General features: G+C 36.2%; 4 protein-coding genes across 4 annotated transcripts in view; 1 reads left to right on the top strand and 3 right to left on the bottom strand.

The window, feature by feature from the left end:
- The window catches only part of LOC117988377 (sperm-associated antigen 7 homolog), a 396,860-nt gene that overhangs the window by 320,277 nt on the left and 56,108 nt on the right, over positions 1-20,475 (bottom strand). The window lies entirely within an intron of this gene.
- Positions 3,606-6,752, bottom strand: LOC117988374 (putative inositol monophosphatase 3). Its single transcript, XM_034975505.2, has 3 exons — positions 6,145-6,752; positions 5,197-5,345; positions 3,606-4,877 (listed from the first exon to the last, which is right to left on the bottom strand). The coding sequence occupies exons 1-3, from the start codon at positions 6,647-6,649 to the stop codon at positions 4,506-4,508; spliced, it is 1,026 nt and encodes a 341-aa protein (XP_034831396.1). The 5' UTR covers positions 6,650-6,752; the 3' UTR covers positions 3,606-4,505.
- Spt-I (serine palmitoyltransferase subunit I) lies at positions 7,649-15,861 on the top strand. Its single transcript, XM_034975499.2, has 6 exons — positions 7,649-7,872; positions 7,958-8,412; positions 9,185-9,452; positions 10,371-10,530; positions 13,436-13,559; positions 14,706-15,861. The coding sequence occupies exons 1-6, from the start codon at positions 7,846-7,848 to the stop codon at positions 15,001-15,003; spliced, it is 1,332 nt and encodes a 443-aa protein (XP_034831390.1). The 5' UTR covers positions 7,649-7,845; the 3' UTR covers positions 15,004-15,861.
- Positions 16,629-20,466, bottom strand: LOC117988381 (tektin-B1-like). The gene is made up of 7 exons (XM_034975514.2): positions 20,203-20,466; positions 19,700-19,916; positions 18,963-19,177; positions 18,369-18,591; positions 17,851-17,988; positions 17,692-17,777; positions 16,629-17,007 (listed from the first exon to the last, which is right to left on the bottom strand). Exons 1-7 carry the CDS (start codon positions 20,409-20,411, stop codon positions 16,821-16,823), a joined length of 1,275 nt encoding a protein of 424 aa, XP_034831405.2. The 5' UTR covers positions 20,412-20,466; the 3' UTR covers positions 16,629-16,820.

Below are 20,475 nucleotides of genomic sequence, written 5' to 3'. Positions count from 1 at the left end.
AGAACAGAAGGATGTAGAACATTAACTTTTGAAAACAAAATTGCGTTTATTACAGTATCGAGAAAATTTGAGATAGCTAGTAAAGAGCTTTCGATTATATTAACTAAGCTATTAAATCTAGTTAAATACATTAATTTTTCATTATCACTAGTAACATAAGACAATATATCGTTTAATTTATTAATCTGAGAGTTTAACTTTATCTCATTTTGATTTAACCTAGAAATAGTAGAATTAAAAGTATTAATAGACGACTTAACTATATGAATATTATCTTTCATTAAATGAAATATCTCAGATTCAGATCTCTGACAAGAGCTAATTGCAGCATCATATTTTCGGGCATCTTCAGCATCTAAAGTGCCAAAGAAAAACTTAAGGATTTCACCACCAAATTCTAAAGATCTTTTGAATCTAGCAGGATTTTCGCTTGAGATAATATGAGATAGAGATTGAGCCTTGAGATAATTGGATTCTAGAAGTACTTCAATTGGACTAAAAACATTTTTGCAGCTAGAGTACTCTTCTGGTTGCAACTTAGCACAAACTAGAGAGGTTTTAACAATCAACCGGTCAACTTTGTCAAGCTGTGGTTCCAATGAGACGGTGTTGAGATGCGTGATTACTCTCCAATAATCATTGTAGAAATAAATTTTTGTAATGGGGTCGAAATATATTCCAGGGCTATGCGTTATGGGTGTAATCATTGGCTCAGACGAGACGTAGGAGAAAAATCTGAAAAGAATGATAAGCTTAAGTTACAGCGAGCTTAATTAAATTAGTATGATACTTAACATGTTTTCTATTTATTAATAAAGTAACATTATGTTTTCCATTTATTTTAACGATTTTGTAAGGGCCTTTCCATATTGGAGATAAGGCTTTACGAAGTCTGTGATGGTATTTTAAATATACCATGTCACCAACTTTATATTCTATGTTAGGATTAGAACTTGAATCATAGATTTGTTTTGAAGATTCTTTACTTGATCTAATATACTCTAAAGCTTTTTCGCGGCTTACTTTCATTCTATACTGAAGCGCACGGACATACTCGTGGTATGTAACATTATTATCTGTGTCGTAGAGAGAATTAGGAAGGGTTGGTTTCTGTCCAAACAGAAGTTCAAACGGAGTAAATTGAGTAGTAGTATGAGGAGTTGTATTATACGCGAGAACAGCTGTTGCTAGGTAGCAATGCCAATCATTTTGATTTTCGTTTACAAAGGATTTTAGGTATTCTTTAAGAGTAGCGTGGCTGCGTTCCAGCGCACCGTTAGTTTGGGGATGGTAAGGGCTAGAAAGTAAGGGTTTGATTTTGAAAATATCGGTAACTTGTTTAAACAGTTCTGATGTAAAAGTCATGGCTTGATCAGTAAGGATCATTTTAGGAATAGCGAATAAGGACATAAAGTGGACCAGATTACGGGCTACTTCTTCACTTGTTGAAGAAATCATAGGATAGACACATAGGAATTTGGTAAGATCATCTTGCAGAGTCAGTATGAACTTGAACTTTTGGAAACCTGCTTCAGGTAAGACACCAACTATGTCCAGAGCTAATCGTTCAAAAGGCTTTGTGCTCGTGGATGTAATAACCATAGGAGCTTTATTGCAAGCTCGTAAAGGTTTGTTAACTTGGCATAGTTTGCAAGACTTCACATAGCGTTCTATGTCAGTTCTCATTCCTTTCCAGTAGTATGAGGCTTTAATTCGACTATACATCCTATTCACACCAGGATGTCCTGCTATGGGAGTGTCGTGATTCTCTTTGAGAATTGTAGGAACTTCAGCTGGAGTTGGAAATATTATTTGATTTTTATAAATATGTATTTTGATATCAGTGTTATGAAATACGTAGGAAATCATATTATAAATTTTGGTATAGGATAATTTAGTAAAAGGTTCAGAGAAATCGGAGATAGCTATTTCATCAATGCTAGGGTGATGTGATATAAGTTCATCACGAAGCATCATCAAAGTGTCGTAAATGGAGCGAAAAGTTGTCTCATCGTAATGATGAACCTTGGTAAAAAGAAAATAATATGTTTTATTATTTTTTGTAACTGACCTTACCGAACATTGTTCACGTTCGGCTTCTAACAATGAAGCGGTGTCGGTTATCTGAGATAATAATTCCTCACAATGTGGCATTGAGTTGTCGAAATCTAGAGAAACGGGGCATGCAATAATTTGCATTTGGAAAGATGTAAAGCTTGTGAGTGTTCTTCAATTTTTGTGTTAGAATCTGGTAAAGAGTTTGTAAGTTGTTTCTTAAAATATGCCTCGTAGGAAAGCTTAGTAAGATTATCTGTATTTATAGCATGAATTGGGATGCGAGACAGAGCGTCTGCATTTGAATTTAATTTTCCAGGTTTGTAAATAATCTCGTAATCGTATTCCTCAAGTTTGAGGCGCCAACGGACGAGTTTGGAACCAGGATCTTTGACGTTGAAGAGCCATACTAAGGGCCGATGATCTGTTACGATTTTGAATTTAGTGCCGTAGAGATATGGTCGGAAAGTTTTAACGGCGAATAAAATAGAAACTAACTCCTTTTCTGTGGTCGAGTAATTTCCTTCTTGTTTGTTTAAGGTTCTAGAAGCATAGGCTATTGGTTGTCCTTGCCGATAGGGCCTTGAGATAGCACTGCGCCAACGGCGTAGTTGCTGGCGTCTGTGGTAACGATAAATGGTACAACAAACATAATTACACATTGGCACCGATTCTAAGCACAACCTAATTTTAGAGTATTCGCACCCTCTTCTTACTATTGTAATATGAAAAGGACAGAAGCAGTTTGACATTTCTAAATATAATTTTTAGATGGTAAAACCCGTGATTTTAGCACGCACTCGCGAACCTACTGTTTAAATTTCTATTGTGCACTAAAATTTAGAGTCTTTAAATGTGAAAGTCATGTTCCGTTTCTTTTTTAGCATTAGTAAAAAGAAAAGGATGCAGATACTCTAAATTTAGTTTAGAGAGAGACTAGAGAATCGGGGCCAATTATATTACTATACAAAATATAAATAAATAATATAAGATGGAAAAGATGAGATCTTAGTCATACCATAACATTTCTATTGTCATACTAATTTTGATAGCTTCTTTATGAAGCTTTTTTGTTTGAAATAAGCCCTCTATCTGCTTATTTAGTTGAATGCCTATACCATTTCTATAAGCTTAAATAAAATTCTGTGCTTTTTACAATATTAATAAATAATAATAATATTATGCAGAAAAAGACAAATTTTATATTGATATTTTAAGTTTAGTTCTAATTTGTTTTCTATTCTATGAAATATAGTATATTAAACTAATCATTAATATAATATGTTTAACCAGAAACCGCATAATAAGTTAATTTAAGATCAAAAATATTTACAATTTCTTCCAAAAATGAAATTACTATATATCTAATTTTATTCTACATGATATGATTTAATTAATTTAATGTTCAAAATATAATAGTCTGTATACAATATTCTTGATATCCACAAAACGAATATTTGGTACAATAAAAGTAAAAGTGTATTAAAAAATCTAATGCATATTATGACCTCATAAATACTACGTTAATAATTACAGATACATAAACTAAAACTGTTACAGATAAAAACTAATTTTCAATTTAAACTATGAAAGACTAGTTCTGGCTTAGTCTTTGTTACAACATCAAATTTAAGGCAGTCCGACCGCCGACTATGAACGAGAAACGATTAGAACTAGAAACTATAAACGAGTTGGCGATCAACGGGAAGCGAGTGGGCAGTTTCGACAGTTTTGTCGCCGGGCTATAAGCGTGTGTGCAAGTGCGACGAGCGATTACTCGCGCCATTCGCCCGCGGTCGCTCAGTCCTGTGCATACATGCGTGCGCGTTACACGTGTTCAAACGAGCGAGCATCGCTGAACGAATATCGCTGATCGAGTTTAATTTTGAAAACTGGTCGCTCAGCGACAAAACTAGTAAAGCGAGTCGTAGCTGGCGGTATTAACAGTCATAGAGCAACTTTTGATATATAAGTCAATCAAATACATTCGGCGAGAATTGATGCATAAAAATGATTAAAAATCTGTTTTAGAATGCACAGGTGAAGACCTTTCATATGATACCCCAGTTGGTATAGTTATCTTACTCATAAAATGAAAATATTAATTATTAATTCATAGCCACAATTTAATTTTTTTTGTGGAATATAACCACAAATTCACGGTTTTCAGATTTTTCCCCAAATGTTTGCTATAAGATCTACCTACCTGCCAAATTTCATGATTCTATGTCAACGGGAAGTACCCTGTAGGTTTCTTGACAAACCGACAGACAGACAGAGAATAAAGTGATCCTATAAGGGTTCCGTTTTTCCTTTTGAGGTACGGAACCCTAACAAAGGCTTTCAGCCAGAATTAGTTTTTACTAATTAAAACTAGTTGTAATAATCGCTTTCAATCAGAACTAGTTTTTACTGAAAACAAGATTTAACTGTGACAAAACAATACATTATTATGAAGTAGCGACAATGTTTGGCAACTTGCTCAAATAATACTCATGGTCATACCTCGTTACTAGAATACCATCTGTAATTTTAACGGCACTGTTTGCGGAATAATCAATGTCCTTACCCTTAATCGTTGTCATTTTACCGTTAACCGCTTTAATTATCGCATTGCCAGCACATAAATCCCACTTTTTGATAGCTGTTGCATGTAGATACACATCAAACTCTCCGTTGACTACACTCATGACTTTGTCCCCTGCACCAGCCGCTGGGGTGACAGTGGTTTTGATACCAAACGCTGCTTTGGCTATGTCGGAGACTTTACCTGGGTGAGAACGGGACACAACTACTCTGGGATGTTCTTTGTTCTCTTCCATCTGAAAACGTAAATAGAAAGAAGTCAAAAATCTACAGTACGCGGCCGAAAGTGATGTACATCGACCTTTAGAAGATAGCAGATTTGTAGAGCATTGTCCCTGTTGTGGAGACCGACGAAACGTCATATAGGTATGAGTGACAGAGACAACGCTCTATAAAGCCAAAATGTCATTCTAAAGGCTGATGTACGGGAATCCTAAAAATACCTAACACACAATCACAAATGCCTATTATTTGTGGATAATAAAGTGTAAAAAACAAATTCTGTACTTTCTGCTAGGATAAAATAGATGATTGATAAGTATAATACCCACGTACATGTTGTATATTAGGTATGTTGGTGGAAGTCTTCTTGGTCTCCCAGCCCCAGTAGGTGCGGGACGTGAACGGGTAATGTATCACACCGACTATCGGCACTCCATTGATTGCCACGCAGACCATTGTTGTAACGTACTTGTACAGACCCTCTGGAAGAAGCACAATAAACTATAGTACGCCACAGGTCAAGATGGCAATCGGGGTGGGCACGCCCTGCATACCCGCACAGTGCATGCGTAAACACTGTGCGGGCTAGCGCGAGTGACGTGCGGGATAGCGCAAGTGACGTGCGGGTGTGCGGGGCGTCCCCGCTTCTTACACCAACTATTATCTCGACCTGTTGCATACTATGTATAATATGTAAATGGATTTAGATTTTTAAAAATCCAATGGAGGCTCTTTGATTTTCCAGGATATTAAGTAGTAGTTCCTGGTAGCCTATTTAATGCCTGGGATTAAATGGTTAAGTGGATGGGCAGTGACAAGGTAATAGACAGACAAACACTTTCGCATTAATAATATTATGGACTAGCTTATGCTCGCGTGGTCTACATAAATTTCTACGACTATTTCACCCCGTTAGGGATTGAATTTTCAAAAATCCTTTCTTAGCAGATGTCTACGTCATGATAGAGTATCTACATGCCAAATTTCAGCCCGATCTGTCCAGTAGTTTGAGATTTTCTTTTATTTATTTAGATAAAATTAAAAATGGTAGAGATATTCTTATTAGCTTTTACATAAAGGCCATGGATCAACATGTATTAAAATAACAAGCTAGACTTTGAATTAATTGGCCATTACTGCATCCTTCTGCTTCAATTGAATTCAGGTCAACCATTAATTTTATTCTGAGAACTTTCTAAAAAAAACACATGTGTATGTCACCGCTGTGTAGTATAAGATTGATATCAACTGTAGTCTGTGATTGATATTCTGCCAAATTACCTGTATATTCTTGCGTAGCATCCAAAGGATCTATCCATAAAGTCACATCTTTCATAAAAACATGCTCATCATTTAAATGGTCTATTATCCTATGTTCTTTGGGTGTTGAGTCGATATCTATCTTCTTGCCCTGGTTCTGGCAATTCGGGTCATCTTTCGAATGCTCTTCCGAAATTATATTCAACTTAGGAAACGTACTTTTTAGACTAAAATACATCGTGCAGTGAGAAGCATAGTCTGCGTCTGTTACAGGGTCATTAGCCCCTTCTAGCGTCTTTCCTTTAATTTTTATATTCAAGTCATGGTTCTTACCTTCAGCAACTTTCTTACCACCCTGCTCCGCCGCATAAATAGCAGCTTTTAGCAACGTTTTTATGTTTACCAAATCAGTTTTGTCAACAGGATACCCCGAACTTCCCGATCGCCAATAAACTATGAGGAACAGAATGAAAATTAACGTGAAACAAGCGAATTTGTTCAACCTTAACGTGCCACCGAAATTCATTGTGAATTTATTTCACAATTTTGGTGTTTTGTTGATGTGGAAAACAATAATTTCATTCATTTCAAAAATGTTTCAAAATCGAAACCAAAGAGTATATAATCACCACAGGATAATCACTAAGTACGTTTTCATCTGTGGTTTTCATCGAAACGCAATCTAAATCGGTGATCTAAATCATAGATTATCTACTTGAAATGCTTGAAAGCAGTGTTGCCAATACAAATTGTTAGGTCTTGTTAGGTGGCCGTGTACGTTATAGGATAGTAGATAATCTATGGTTATAGGCTTGGACGATCTAGTTATAGGCCCCGCAGATGGTCAAGCATGTTTGTCAAATTTTGACAAACGTGCTTGAGCGTCTGCGGCATGTTCTTCACGTGTTTGTCAAACTACGTGCTTGTTAAACAAACTACGTGTTTGGCAAATTTGATTGACGGCTATGTTTGTCAAACAAACGTTCCATTTTAGCTCCATATTTCTTTCAGTAAATTTTCATGTGTGCATATATCTTGCTGTTTTAAGTTTTTAACCATTCTCGTGCCTAACATCTCCTTTTTTTTAACACATTGTTAAAGTTAATGCAAGAAATCCTTTGTCCGCGGTGCTCATTGCTCAGCGCAGTCAAAGACAATATAATCACTCCGTTTTAGCGCAGTATCCCTTTCTGGATTCTGCATCGAAAGTGACGCCTTGTTTGACAAGCCTGTTTGACAGACCTGTTTGTATGGTATTTGCACTGTGCTCTTGTGCGATGACGTCATCAAACAAAACATCAAAAGACAAAAACGTAAAATTTTACAAACATGCTTGAACGCTAGTATATAGTAGATAATCTATGCTTGAACGTTTACGGGGCCGAGAGTACTTTTTACATATGGAAAACGGGGCCTCTTACTCTATAGAGTATGGGAGTATGCAGTATATATAATGTACTCTGTGGGAGTATGTAATGACTAGTAGTATATTGGCTGGTCGGTGTATATTGGTATTTTTCTGTTCCGTGTATGTAACCACTCAAAGAGTATATTATAATCACTAGGTACCTACGTTTTATAACCACTGACGTATGTCATATATTTTAATGAATTTTGATTGCATCGGCGAGAAGAGAATTGAGATTTGAGAAACTGGAATATTTATTTATTACTTGTTTGTCGTTACTGAGTGCGTGAGGACGTTCATTTCAATTTACAAAAATGATTTTCATGGATATCTATGATACCGTAAGTCAGATTAACCTTACTTTTAATATACGTTATGTTTTGCCAAGTTTTACTTAACTTTTTTTAATCTATTGATTTATTTTAGGCTAGTTGGTGGACAATAGTTATCGCTGCCCAAGTCGTTATCGGCTCAGCATATTTTTTATGGTTGAGAAAATCAAAGAAACCTGAAGACCGATTAACTAAGAAAAAGTTATTGGAATGGAAGCCCTTACCGTTAGTTGAAGATGATTTAGTTGTTCCAGAGCCTACTTTGATGGGGAAAATTGATGAGAATGTTCTCAATGTGGGTGCTACAAGCTTTCTTTGCCTAGATAAGGAGGCTTCGATTATGGAACGGGCCATACAATCTTTGCATAAGTATGGAGTTGGGTCATGTGGTCCTCGAGGGTTCTATGGTACCATAGATGTGCATTTGGAGCTGGAAGACAGGCTGGCAAAATTCTTACAGGTGGAAGAAACCTGTGTATACTCATACGGGTTCTCAACAGTAGCCAGTGCTATTCCCGCTTATGCTAAGAAAGGGGACATCATTTTCGCGTGAGTACTATTAATCTAAAAATATAAAATGAAAAGGTGACTGACTGACTGATCTGTCAACGCACAGCTCAAATTATTGGACGGATGGGGCTGAAATTTGGCATGCAGATAGCTATTATGACGTAGGCATCTGCTAAGAAAGGATTTTTGAAAATTCAACCCCTATATTTTTAACCCAGATTTATCTGTAAGTTAACAGTTTCAAAGTAAAACTGAAAAATGTAAATCCGACAAAACCTTACTTAAATAATATAGATTTTAACACAACTTTTAAGTAATTGTTTGGAAAACCCCATAATTAAGTAATATGTATCATTTTGTGATTTTCCTTGCAAAACAGGAAACTTTATGAATAAGAATAGAGGATAACAGATTTATTTATATCTCATACATGTTGTTATTAACTACATAGTTATTACACAATAATTATTATTATTATTTATTGTAATAGTTATTATTATACAATAATAATCTTAATCTAAATATATAAAAGAAAAAGCAAACTACTGGATGGATCAGGCTGAAATTCAACATGCAGATAGCTATTATGACGTAGACATCCGCTAAGAAAGGAATTTTGACAATTCTACCCCTAAGTGACTAAAGTAGGGGCAAAAAATTAAGACAGACAGACAGACAACGAATTAGTCCTATAAGGGTTCCTTTTGAGGTACGAAACCCTAAAAATTAAGATGTGTGCGCAGGATCGAACTACAACCCTCTGAATAAGCCGCCTTAACCACTTTGCCATCATCGCTTTTTTACTCAACAGGGATGAAAAAGTATGGTTCGCCATACAAAAAGGCATAGATGCTTCCCGGAGTACAGTACGATACTTCAAACATAACGACATGAAAGATCTGGAGCGTCAGTTAGAACAAGCGGCCGAAAAGAAAGAGCTTAACCCAAAAAGAAGGGCCTTTTTGGTCGCGGAGGCTATTTACTATAATACGGGTAAAATGTGCCCTCTGAGAAAATTGGTGGAGTTAGCTAGGAGGTACAAATTGAGGCTTATTTTGGACGAAAGTTTGACTATTGGGGTAAGTAGATTTTTCTCAATCAAGTTTTTTTTATTTTTATTAGTTAATTTTAAAAAGGTTATTTTAAAGTAGGTACCTATGTAGGTTTGTGATACACTTCATTTACAGATTTGAAAAAAACAGACAGACAGACAACAAAGTGCTCTAATAAGAGTTCCGTTTTTCCTTTAGAGGTACGGAACCCTTAAAACAGTGAACAATTCCAAGATACAATAAAAAAAATTAGCATATTAGAAGGAGTAAATAGGGCAAGAGTTTGGTACATATTGACTTACGAATGGTAACTAATTGTTAATAGTACTTGGCTCTTTCAATGTTTTCAAACCTTGTGTGCTGAATGATTCTTTACTATGTATTGTACGCGACAGGTTGGGACGGCAATCGGAGAGGGAATGCGCCTCGCACAGCTCTCGCGGGTGGTGTGCGGTGTGTTCTCCCGCCATATACCCCGATTGCTATCTCGACCTGTCGTGGACTGGTGCATTGGTGAATTATTTTTTAACCGACTTCAAAAAAAGGAGGAGGTTCTCAATTCGTCGGAATCTTTTTTATTTTTTTTATTTTTATGGCTGTTAACGGATTACTCAAAGACGCCTGGACCGATTTTGAAAATTCTTTTTTTTGTTTGAAAGGGTATACTTCAAAGTTGGTCCCATTTAAATTTGGTGAATATCTGATGAACATCTTCGAAGATAGATAATGGAACTCCTCAACGGATAAGAGTAAATTGCTCGCGATCAGTGTAATAGCTTAGTAAACAGTAGATTTTTAACCAGGCCTAGCATATTTTAATACTATGGGGCCACTAAAAATTGTAAAATAAAAAAATAGCCACGACCGCTCTGTCAAGAGTGAACGATTGAGAAGAAGAAGAAATTCCTTTTTAAGGGTTCTGTATGTAATGAAAACTTTTTGTAGGTGATCGGTAAGAACGGGCGAGGTCTGACTGAACACCTGAACGTGCCTCGCGACGAGATCGATCTGATGGTGGGCTCACTGGAGCACTCCTTCGCGACCATCGGAGGCTTCTGTGCCGGCACGCACTTCATCGTGGAACAACAACGGCTTTCCGGATTAGGTATGGTGTTTTTTTTTTTAATAGAGATAAGTGATGTTAAGTGATTAAAATAAATAAATAAATAAAATAAAATAGCCTTTATTTACTGATACACTAGTTTTACATCTTATATTACTAACTAAACGTATTACTAATTTCTTATTTCCTATTATTTAATTATCCTATCCTAAGTGATTACCGCCGCCCATAAACATTTGCGGCACCAGAGGAACCGCCGATGCGTTGTCGGCCTTTTAGGAATTTGTTGGTCCGCCCCTTGAATAACCCCATGTTGTAATCTAGTGTTTATATTGATTTAATCATCTCTCACTGTGTATATAATATGTCATAGGGGTAGGTACGACTATTTTATTAGTGTAACGGGTGAGGTTTGAACCATGTGCCTTTCAGATTTCATTTCACTCCTTAGGTTTTCTCACGAATAGAATAGAATAGAATATATTTTTACTAGCTGATGCCCGCGACTTCGTCTGCGTGGAATTAGGTTTTTAAAAACCCTGTGGGAACTCTTTGATTTTCCGGGATAAAGTAGCCTATGTCACTCTCCAGGTCTTTATCTATACCCATGCAAACAATCACGTCAATCCGTTGCACCGTTGCGACGTGATCGAAGGACAAACCAATAAACCAACAAACCAACAAACAAACACACTTTCGCATTTATAATAAGGGTACTGATTCAAGTAGACTTATTACAAGTGCTTTTGAATCGTTAACTAGTTTAATTTACCACTGGTTCGGAATGCCGTTCCTACCGAGAAGAACCAGCAAGAAACTCGGCGGTTGCTCTTTTCAAGTGACCAATTTACAATATTATTATACCATACTGTACAAGCGATTGCAGCCCCGTGCATTGCTGGAGCGAGTCAAATCTAAGCTTTCTTATCATTTACATATATAATATAGATTTTTTAAACTTGTGTAAAGGCAAGTCTAAAATTGTTTGTGGGATTTTATTATAAAACTAGCTTATGCTCGCGACTTCGTCTGCGTGGACTACACAAATTTCAAACCCCTATTTCACCCCCTTAGGTGTTGAATTTTCAAAAATCCTTTCTTAGCGGATGCCTACGTGATACCGGATACGTCATAATAGCTATCTGCATGCCAAATTTCAGCCCAATACTTCCAGTAGTTTGAGCTATACGCTGATAGATCAGTCAGTCAGTCACCTTTTCCTTTTATATATTAAAATCTCATTCCCACAAATGACTTTCCCACTTTCGCGAGGCGTAGTGTAGGAGTTGCAAGTTTATGTTGCACGATGTTTTCTTTCACCGCTAAAGCAAGTGATATTTTACTTGCTTATTTTTATTTTATTTATTTTATTCAGATACAAGTTAGCCCTTGACGGCAATCTCACCTGATGGTAAGTGACGATGCAGTCTAAGGTGGGAGCGCGCTAACCTGGAAGGAGTATGGCAGTTTTTATTAAACCCATACACCTTTGGTTTTTACACGGCATCGTACCGGAACGCTAAATCGCTTGGCGGCACGGCTTTGCCGGTAGGGTGGTAACTAGCCACGGCCAAGGCCTCCCACCAGACTAAAAATAAAATACACATAACTTTGAAAAGTTAGAGATGCGTGCCCGGTCATGAACCCGGGAACTCGTCGCCGGATTTTTTTTATTTTTAAAATACAATACATATTCATTTTAATTAAACACATTGGTATTAATATTTTGTATTGTGGTTTTCAATATCTAACGAATTAAACTTGTTTTCCTTCTTACGTTAAAGTGTTGATTTCCCTAAGACTGGGGAAACTACGTTGACGTAATAGGTAATAAGTTTTTGGATTGACGTGTTTCACACTGACCTAATTGTTATACTTGTAAAGGGCCAGGTAACAGGTTCAGCTGGTGGTAAGTGATGATGCAGTCTAAGATGAAGCAGGCTAACCTGGAAGGGGTAATTGCAATTTATAAATGGCAATATACCAAACCCGTAAACCTAATTGAGCGGTGATAGCCTAGTGGTTAAGACGTCGGCCTCCTACTCGGAGGTCGGGGGTTCGATCCCGGGCACGCACCACTAACTTTTCGGAGTTACGTGCATTTTAAGCAATTAAATGTCACTTGTTTTAACGATGACTGAAAACATCGTGAGGAAACGTGTATGCCTGAGAGTTCTCCATAACATTCTCAAAGTATTAACCCTTCGCCGGCTCACTACTGAAAACGGGCTAAAAAAATTATAGAAAAATTTGGCTACAGTCTACCCTGCTGACCAAATGGGGATTGGCAGACTACAATATTATAATATAGTAATTGTAGTACAGGTTAAGATGGCCGGAGCGGGGACGCCCTGCACACCCGCTCAGCCCCCGCGCTGACCCGGTGACGTGCGGGGCGTCCCCCCACTTCATAACCCCGATTGCCATCTCGACTCGACGCGTACTATAATATGTAAAGTCTGCCGATCCCCACTTGATCAGCAGGGCCAAATTTCTCATTCTGAGAGGAGACCCGTGCTCAGCAGTGAGCCGGCGATGGCTCATCATTAAGAACTCTAATTGGAACACTAGGGCTCTGCCTGAAAATCAGCGCTGCAGTAGTCAAATACTGCAGCATCATGCTGAGGCAGTAGCCTTTTCAGCTCAAACAAGACATCATTTTTCTTTTTAGTACTGTCGAGCTCGTAGTTTTAAGCTTACCTAGTTTTAATTTTTTTAATTTGTAACATTTGGTTTGTATGTTTTTTGTATTTTCTTGTTTTGTGAGCTGAATAAACTTTTATTTATTTATTTATTTATTTTAATTAGGTCTTCTGTGTTTTATTTCCAGTACACCAATTTCAACTGTATGTTAAAGTATAAAGCTAAGTAGTTAAGGGTCCACTCCACTCCACTGTTCGAGTTAGCCCCAGCCTTTGATTTCATGAACAAAGCTATTATCTTTCAGGGTACTGCTTTAGTGCATCTCTACCTCCCATGCTGACCGAAGCAGCCATTGCAGCGCTGGATATCATCGAGGAAAAGCCATCCATCATCAGCGAACTAGATGAAAACTCCATCAAATTGAACAGGTGACACCTATTTTTTTTTAATAAACTTGGTAAAAAAAAACTGGCCAAGTGCGAGTCAGACACGCGCACCGCGGGTTCCTTTACTATTAAATTTTTTTTTTTTTTGACATCTTGCACGATAAATTAAAAACTATTATGCATAAAAATAAATAAAAATCTGTTTTAGAATGTATAGGTAAAGCCCTTTCATATGATACAACACTTTGTATATTTATCTTACTTTGAAAATACTAATAATTATTTGTTCATGAACACATTTTAATTATTGTGTGTGATGTAACCACAAATCCACGATTTTCAGATCTATTTCTTTAGTTGTACTATAAGACCTACCTTCCTGCCAAATTTCATGATTCTAGGTCAACGGGAAGTACCCCATAGGTTTTCTTGGCAGACAGACAACGAAGTGATCCTATAAGGGTTCCTTTTTTCCTTTTGAGGTACGGAACCTTAAAAACATGCTCAAAGTAAAGAGAAATTAAAAAGTAACGTCTTCTCTATATATAAAAATGAATCGCTAAATGTGTTGCTTAAAGCGCAAATCTCGAGAACAGCTGAACCGATTTCGCTAATTCTTTTTTTATAATATTCCTTGAAGTACGAGGCCATGGTTATTACGGAGAGAAAAATTTAAAAAATTACCTGAAAAAGTCTAAAAACAACACTCTTCTATATTCCCATACAAAAGATTCATAATAATACTTAAAAGTCAATTTGAACTTTCATACCATGCCATAAAGTATGGTATGGTATGGTGTTGGTGGAGGGGTTCCGGAAAGGCTGACCCGGTGTCCCGAATAGCAGAATAAGTATCAAAAAAAAATTAAGAATCGACTGTTAGGGGCGGTACGAAGTTCGCCAGGTCAGCTAGTTATAGTCTTCTTCTATATATCTATATATATAAAAGGAAAAGGTGACTGACTGACTGACTGACTGATCTATCAACGCACAGCTCAAACTACTGGACGGATCGGGCTGAAATTTGGCATGCAGATAGCTGTTATGACGTAGGCATCCGCTAAGAAAGGATTTTTGAAAATTCAACTCTAAGGGGGTGAAATAGGGTTTTGAAATTTTGTAGTCCACGCGGACGAAGTCGCGAGCATAAGCTAGTTATAGTATAAAATCCTGTTTTCTTTATTTCAGAGCCCTTACTAATCTGAAAAACTACACATTCAGCGGTGACGAGCTGTCGCCTGTGAAGCATGTGTACCTCAACAATTCCAACCTACCATACGAAGCCAAAGAATCGTATCTCAGAAACATCACTAAATACTGCCTGGACAAAGGCGTCGCCATGACAGTCGCGGCTTATATAAGAGACTCTGAGGTTAACTGTCCTGAACCTTCTATAAGATTGGCGTCGAGTAGAAAACTTAATGATTCTATTATAACACAGATTTGCGAAATGTTGGAGGAGGCGTACATGAATTGTAGGCCTTAGATAGTTCGGCTGAATACAGTGCGACAAGGCTCTTTTGGCACTTGAATGACATTGACAGGGGGGGCGCTGTTGGAGAACAAAGGTTTAGACTATTCAAACAAGAACAAAGGGTATATTAATCCCGCAAATTGATAATACGCGTGGCCGCCATTTTAGTGACGTCAGCACTAGACTGAAGTTTCGAGCTGATGGTATATTTTTACTTAAATATACGTCAAATGACGTGAAAATGACCTCATTTCGATGTTAATGAGACATGGTTCCAGCGCAATAGCAATTTGCGGGACTTATGCTTGACGACAAAGTTAGTTCTGATTTTCGCCACGCGTCAAAAGAGCCTTGTCGCACTGTTAAGTATTGACCTTTTTTTTTGGCAAAGATTGAAGACTATTCAGCCTCAACAGTGAAATAAAAAAATTTTATTTATTTTTGTATTTTTTTTAGTAAAGGGCACAAAATGACACAATTTTGCATTAATTATTATTTTAAGAACATTCCAATTCCATATTTATATTGCATAGACATATTTAGCCAAAGAAATGTATATTTATAAATAGTTAAATACCTACCTACTGTGTTTCAGAACCTACTATATAATAGATGAAAATATAAGTATTATGTACCAGAGAAATAAAAATCTGAATGTTATTTTAATTTATTTAATTTTTTTGAATAAGACAATTGAAACTTGTCACAAATCCAAACATGTTTATAATTTAATCTATAATCTATTTCTTAATTATTATAGTTTTGTACTATAATCTAGTGCATTGACATTTTTATTTTTATAAATATTATGTTGTATTGTTTAATTATATTTCTGTGATTTAAATTCTAATTGAATATCTTAACCTTAATTATTTTACTTCAAATATAAATATTTAATATGAAAGATTATAAGTTATAACTATATTGCTTGTGATCTAAAATAACTTAATAAATTATTGATTTATTTTAATTAATTGCTTTTTTTATTTCTAACACATTAAACTCACTATTATATTACCTAGGTAGGTACCTACCGTAATTAGCATGTATCCCAAAATTCAAATTTTATCTTCTCTATAGGTATATAAAAATGAATCGCTGAATGTGTTGCTGATCGCAAATTTCGAGAACAGCTGAACCGATTTCGTTAATTCTTTTTTTATAATATTCCTTGAAGTACCTACGAAGATGGTTCTTACCACCGACCAGAAATAAAAGTTCTTACGGAGAGAAAAATTTGACCTTCATCAAAATTAAAACAAAAATAGTTTTGTTATGTTGGCTAATTGTAAAACCTATTAAAATGCTTTAGCTTGAACTTGAAATATAAGATAAATGAATCAAATTGAACTCATCAATTACAGGGAATTCCCCATAATACAAGTCATTTACATAGCGCGGCTCCTAATAATTTTGAAAAACGATGAAAGTGTTTTTTTATCAATTATTAATTGTAATTTATACAATTACATTATTTTGATCCTAGACGTGCTTTCTAACCTAAAGTCTGACCAGTCGCCAGAAAAATAAAATACCTCGGCTCTCCTTATTGCGGAAAACCGTGGAACAAAGAGTAAATGTGCCGTGAAACTTATTTTAAATACAAGACCAAATTGACCATAGATCAAATAGTAGTGGCGCCCCCAGAGAAAGTTTTTTTGGTCAGGCTTTAATTACATAGACTACATAGAGGACAAAAGTTGCTTCAGCGCAATCTAAAATAGTGTGGTGAAACAGTTTTGATACTTGGTATTTTTTTTATTATTGATTAAATTACTGAGACAACACATTTGAACTTATCACTTAGTAACAGCTGTGCGACTAATCGCCTAATCAGTCACAAGTTCATGAGCCATATGACAGTATCCAACGTTCCTCTTGAACTCTGTATCATCTTCCTTGTGCAGAGGCTTACGTATCTCTATCAGACGGCGATCCGTTTCCAACGCCTGGTTCTTATACTCCAAGTCTTTCTTAACTCGCTGATGGTGGTTGTACATGCCGTGATATGTTGACCTGTGAAAATATTTAAGTTAAATTCCCGGTTAAGTCAATTTAGTCTAATCCATACTAATATTATAAATGCTAGTGTGTCTGTCTGTCTGCTAGCTTTTCATAGCCCAGCAGTTCAACCGATTTTGATGAAATTTGGTACAGAGTTAGCTTACATCCCGGGGAAGGACATAGGCTACTTTTTATCCCGGAAAATTAAAAAATTCCTACGGGATTTTTCAAAAACCTAAATCCACGCAGACGAAGTAGCGGGCATCAGCTAGTAATTATTATTTTGTTAGGAATTAAGAAGTTATTAGTACAAAATCATACTGCGAAGTCATTTAGTAATTTGGTTCAATACTGCAATTATAGAAGTGGGTAAATAGTAAAATATTTTTAAAATATGAAAGAGTGAAGCACTGTAGGTATAGCTTATAGGCTTATATATCACTTCAAGTAGGTACCTAATAAATCAAATTAATTAAAAATTTTAAAACAATAAAACATACAGAAAAACTTATCACTAAAAAATTTATATTTACAAAAAATATACGCCGTCCAAATGGTCAGTTATGGGCATTGTGCCCAAAACACTGGCGCTATTACCTCGCTGAACGGCAAGGCTCAACCGTTGAGCGAAATAAGCACCAGCTCTTGGGTCACCAGACGCGTGGTACCTAATTAGATTATTTAAATAATACTTACAAAGCGTCTTGCAGCTTTTTCTCAAGCATATTAGAACTTGTATGAACTCTTTCGTATTCTTCTATCAGGCCGCGCATGGGTTTATCCTGAAAAACAAAATTTACAGTAGTACCTACCTGCTTAAGTAGTTAACCATGTTCCAATTTCTATACTATCTACCTGCACTCTTTCGAGGACCGGTCTTCTAGTCCGTGTCTCCAATCGAGTCTCTACTAGTTTCGTGGGGTTTATTTTGTCCGCCACTGCTGCACGTAGAGACTCAATCTCACGATCTACTTTTTGCATATTAGCTTCCAGCTGAAAAACAGTGTTTATATCTTTTATTACAGTTTGTACAGGTGTCGATGTTTCGCAATAAAAGTAGTTCTTTGCCTGTTCATCTGAACAAATATCACATTTAATTTGGAAACTGCTTTACAGATACGGATCATTTTTGGTACAAAAGTAGGATAAAGGAATAGGAAAGGTCAGAAGACGCTTCCTCTCCTGATATCTTCCACTGTTAACTGTCATTGTCATTGTCACTGTAACTGTTGTTTTAACTTTTACCCTGATGTGCTACTTTAAAAGAAAGATCCCCCTTCAAAGATTAATCAATGAAAGAAGTGGATAAAAAGTTACAATTTAAAATTTTCATAATAATGCAAGTGAAACGAAATTCACGCCGTCAAATACACCTTATATTTCTGCCACTCCATTTCATTCCTCGCCCTCTGTATATCGTACACCCGTCTTCGGACAATCATCTCCACCTGTTGACTTTGGGCATACATCTGATTCCTGGCTTGTTCCCTGCTCTTGAACATGGTTTCCCGTAGCTCCTTGGATTCTCGCATGAGTTGTTCCGCGATGTTAATCGTGTTTTCTATACAGTGGACGTAACTTTCTTCTGTCATGGAACTGAAAAATAATTTCTCTGTTTAACCCTTAAAACTCTAAATACTTATCAAAAATAAGATATTTAAAATAATATCTGAGAAGAGAAGAGAACGTGAGAGCGGATAGTATTCAGTTTTATTCTTGATTCAAAGGTATTTGTAAAAAACAAGAACGCTAGATATCTATAGAATGGCATCTCCAGGTTGATGCAAGATAATATCTTGCCGTGACTTCTGAACTCTGTAGCCAACAGAGTGGTTTTGAATAGAATAGAAGAATAATGTTCAAATAAAAATTCGAAGGAAATTGTTATCATCTAGATTTTAACAGCGCAACGCATCTCCTAGTTAATTTATTATCATTACAGTCTAGATTATGAAAGAACAACGCACTCAGGTGGAATCCTTGTTGGGTCCACCTTATAAGATATCTCAGAACTTTCTCTATTCAACTCCTTCACATGATACTCCAGTGTGAGACAGTCGTCCTTATTCTGAATCTCCCGCTCCAGTCTGCAGAAGACATTGGTCAGATCCTTGATCTTCTGCCAGCCCATATGACATACGTCGGTTAGCACTCGTTTGCTGTTTTCAATTATGTGTAATTCCTAAAGAAATAAGGATGTTTGAGTATTGTAGCCAAACGAGCAATTGATTTACAATATTAACACAAGTCGAGATGATCCAGCCACAGCTAGCTAGTTCTATTTACTTTCCACATTATTAGTAAATAGTTGGAATATAATAGATATATATTTTTTATTCAAATAAACTTTTACAATTATTTCGAATCGTCAGATGCATCTACCACTGCCTTTAATTGTACTAACAAATAGCTTCAAGTAATCCGTTAATGTGTATTACACATTAATACCTAGTCTAAAGAAAATGCGTCTAGAATACAGTATAGAGAATAAGACCTTTAATATTTGTTAACAGTATAAGCCATGTTGTAGATTCATCAAAGATTTATGAAATCCAACTGACTTAAGGCTTATAAAAAATACGTAGGTATTATATTTAAACCCCAGAAGATTTATTAAACTGATCAATTTCCCCAACCAGACCTCGGATTTTTTATGAACTAAAAAACCTCTAAATTCCCATAGAATACAATTTTCATTAAATACCTTCCTCAATTCCTCTCCAAGCTGGTCCCTCGTCAACTCAGGTGGAACTCTCTGGTCTCTATTGGATAGACATTGAGACACCACCATCAAAGGAATTTGTAGTGATTCTAGGTGTAATTCTGTTGCATTCTTCTCCTCTTTCAAAGCCCTGATTTCATCTCTCACTTGCTCCCGTATGAACCTTTGCTTTTCACGCCATGAGTCTACTTCGAAAATTCTAGGACGAAAATTTAAATTCTGTCTTATCGTAAAACCAACATGTTGCTTTCAAATCGCGTAAAATATTTGGTAGGTAATTTGAAAATTTGCTGAACTGATTTTGATGCAACTCAGATGGTTATTTAACTGTTTTCTTTTAATTTTTGGGTTATAAGTACCTACCCATTGAGAAGGATTCTTTTTGATTACTTACTTAACTAATTTGTATGCGATATCATAATATTGGTAAGTACTGTGTACCTATTTTTATGAACGTAAATAAATTTGATCGTTTAGATACTTACCTGTCTCTCATTAACTCATTGTTAACATAATTATCCCAACGTGTGGTAACCGAAGTTTCATTTCGAAGTTGGTTCGCCCGTTGCCTAAGTTCGTAAGATCCAAATCGTCTCAACCTAGCTTCATTTTGTAATTTCTGAATGTTCCTAGTCCAGTCTAGAACACTAATACGAGGATGGGGCTTTTCAAATACCGGGATAGATGCGTCCATTTTCAATAACAAGCTGTCCTACTTAGTGCTGCTTGGCTGAATGTAACAGGATGGCTACTGGAAT

The sequence above is a fragment of the Maniola hyperantus genome, chromosome 14 (genome assembly GCF_902806685.2).
Source record: "Maniola hyperantus chromosome 14, iAphHyp1.2, whole genome shotgun sequence".
Lineage (NCBI taxonomy): Eukaryota > Metazoa > Arthropoda > Insecta > Lepidoptera > Nymphalidae > Maniola > Maniola hyperantus.
This window is presented reverse-complemented; position numbering and strand designations above follow the sequence as displayed.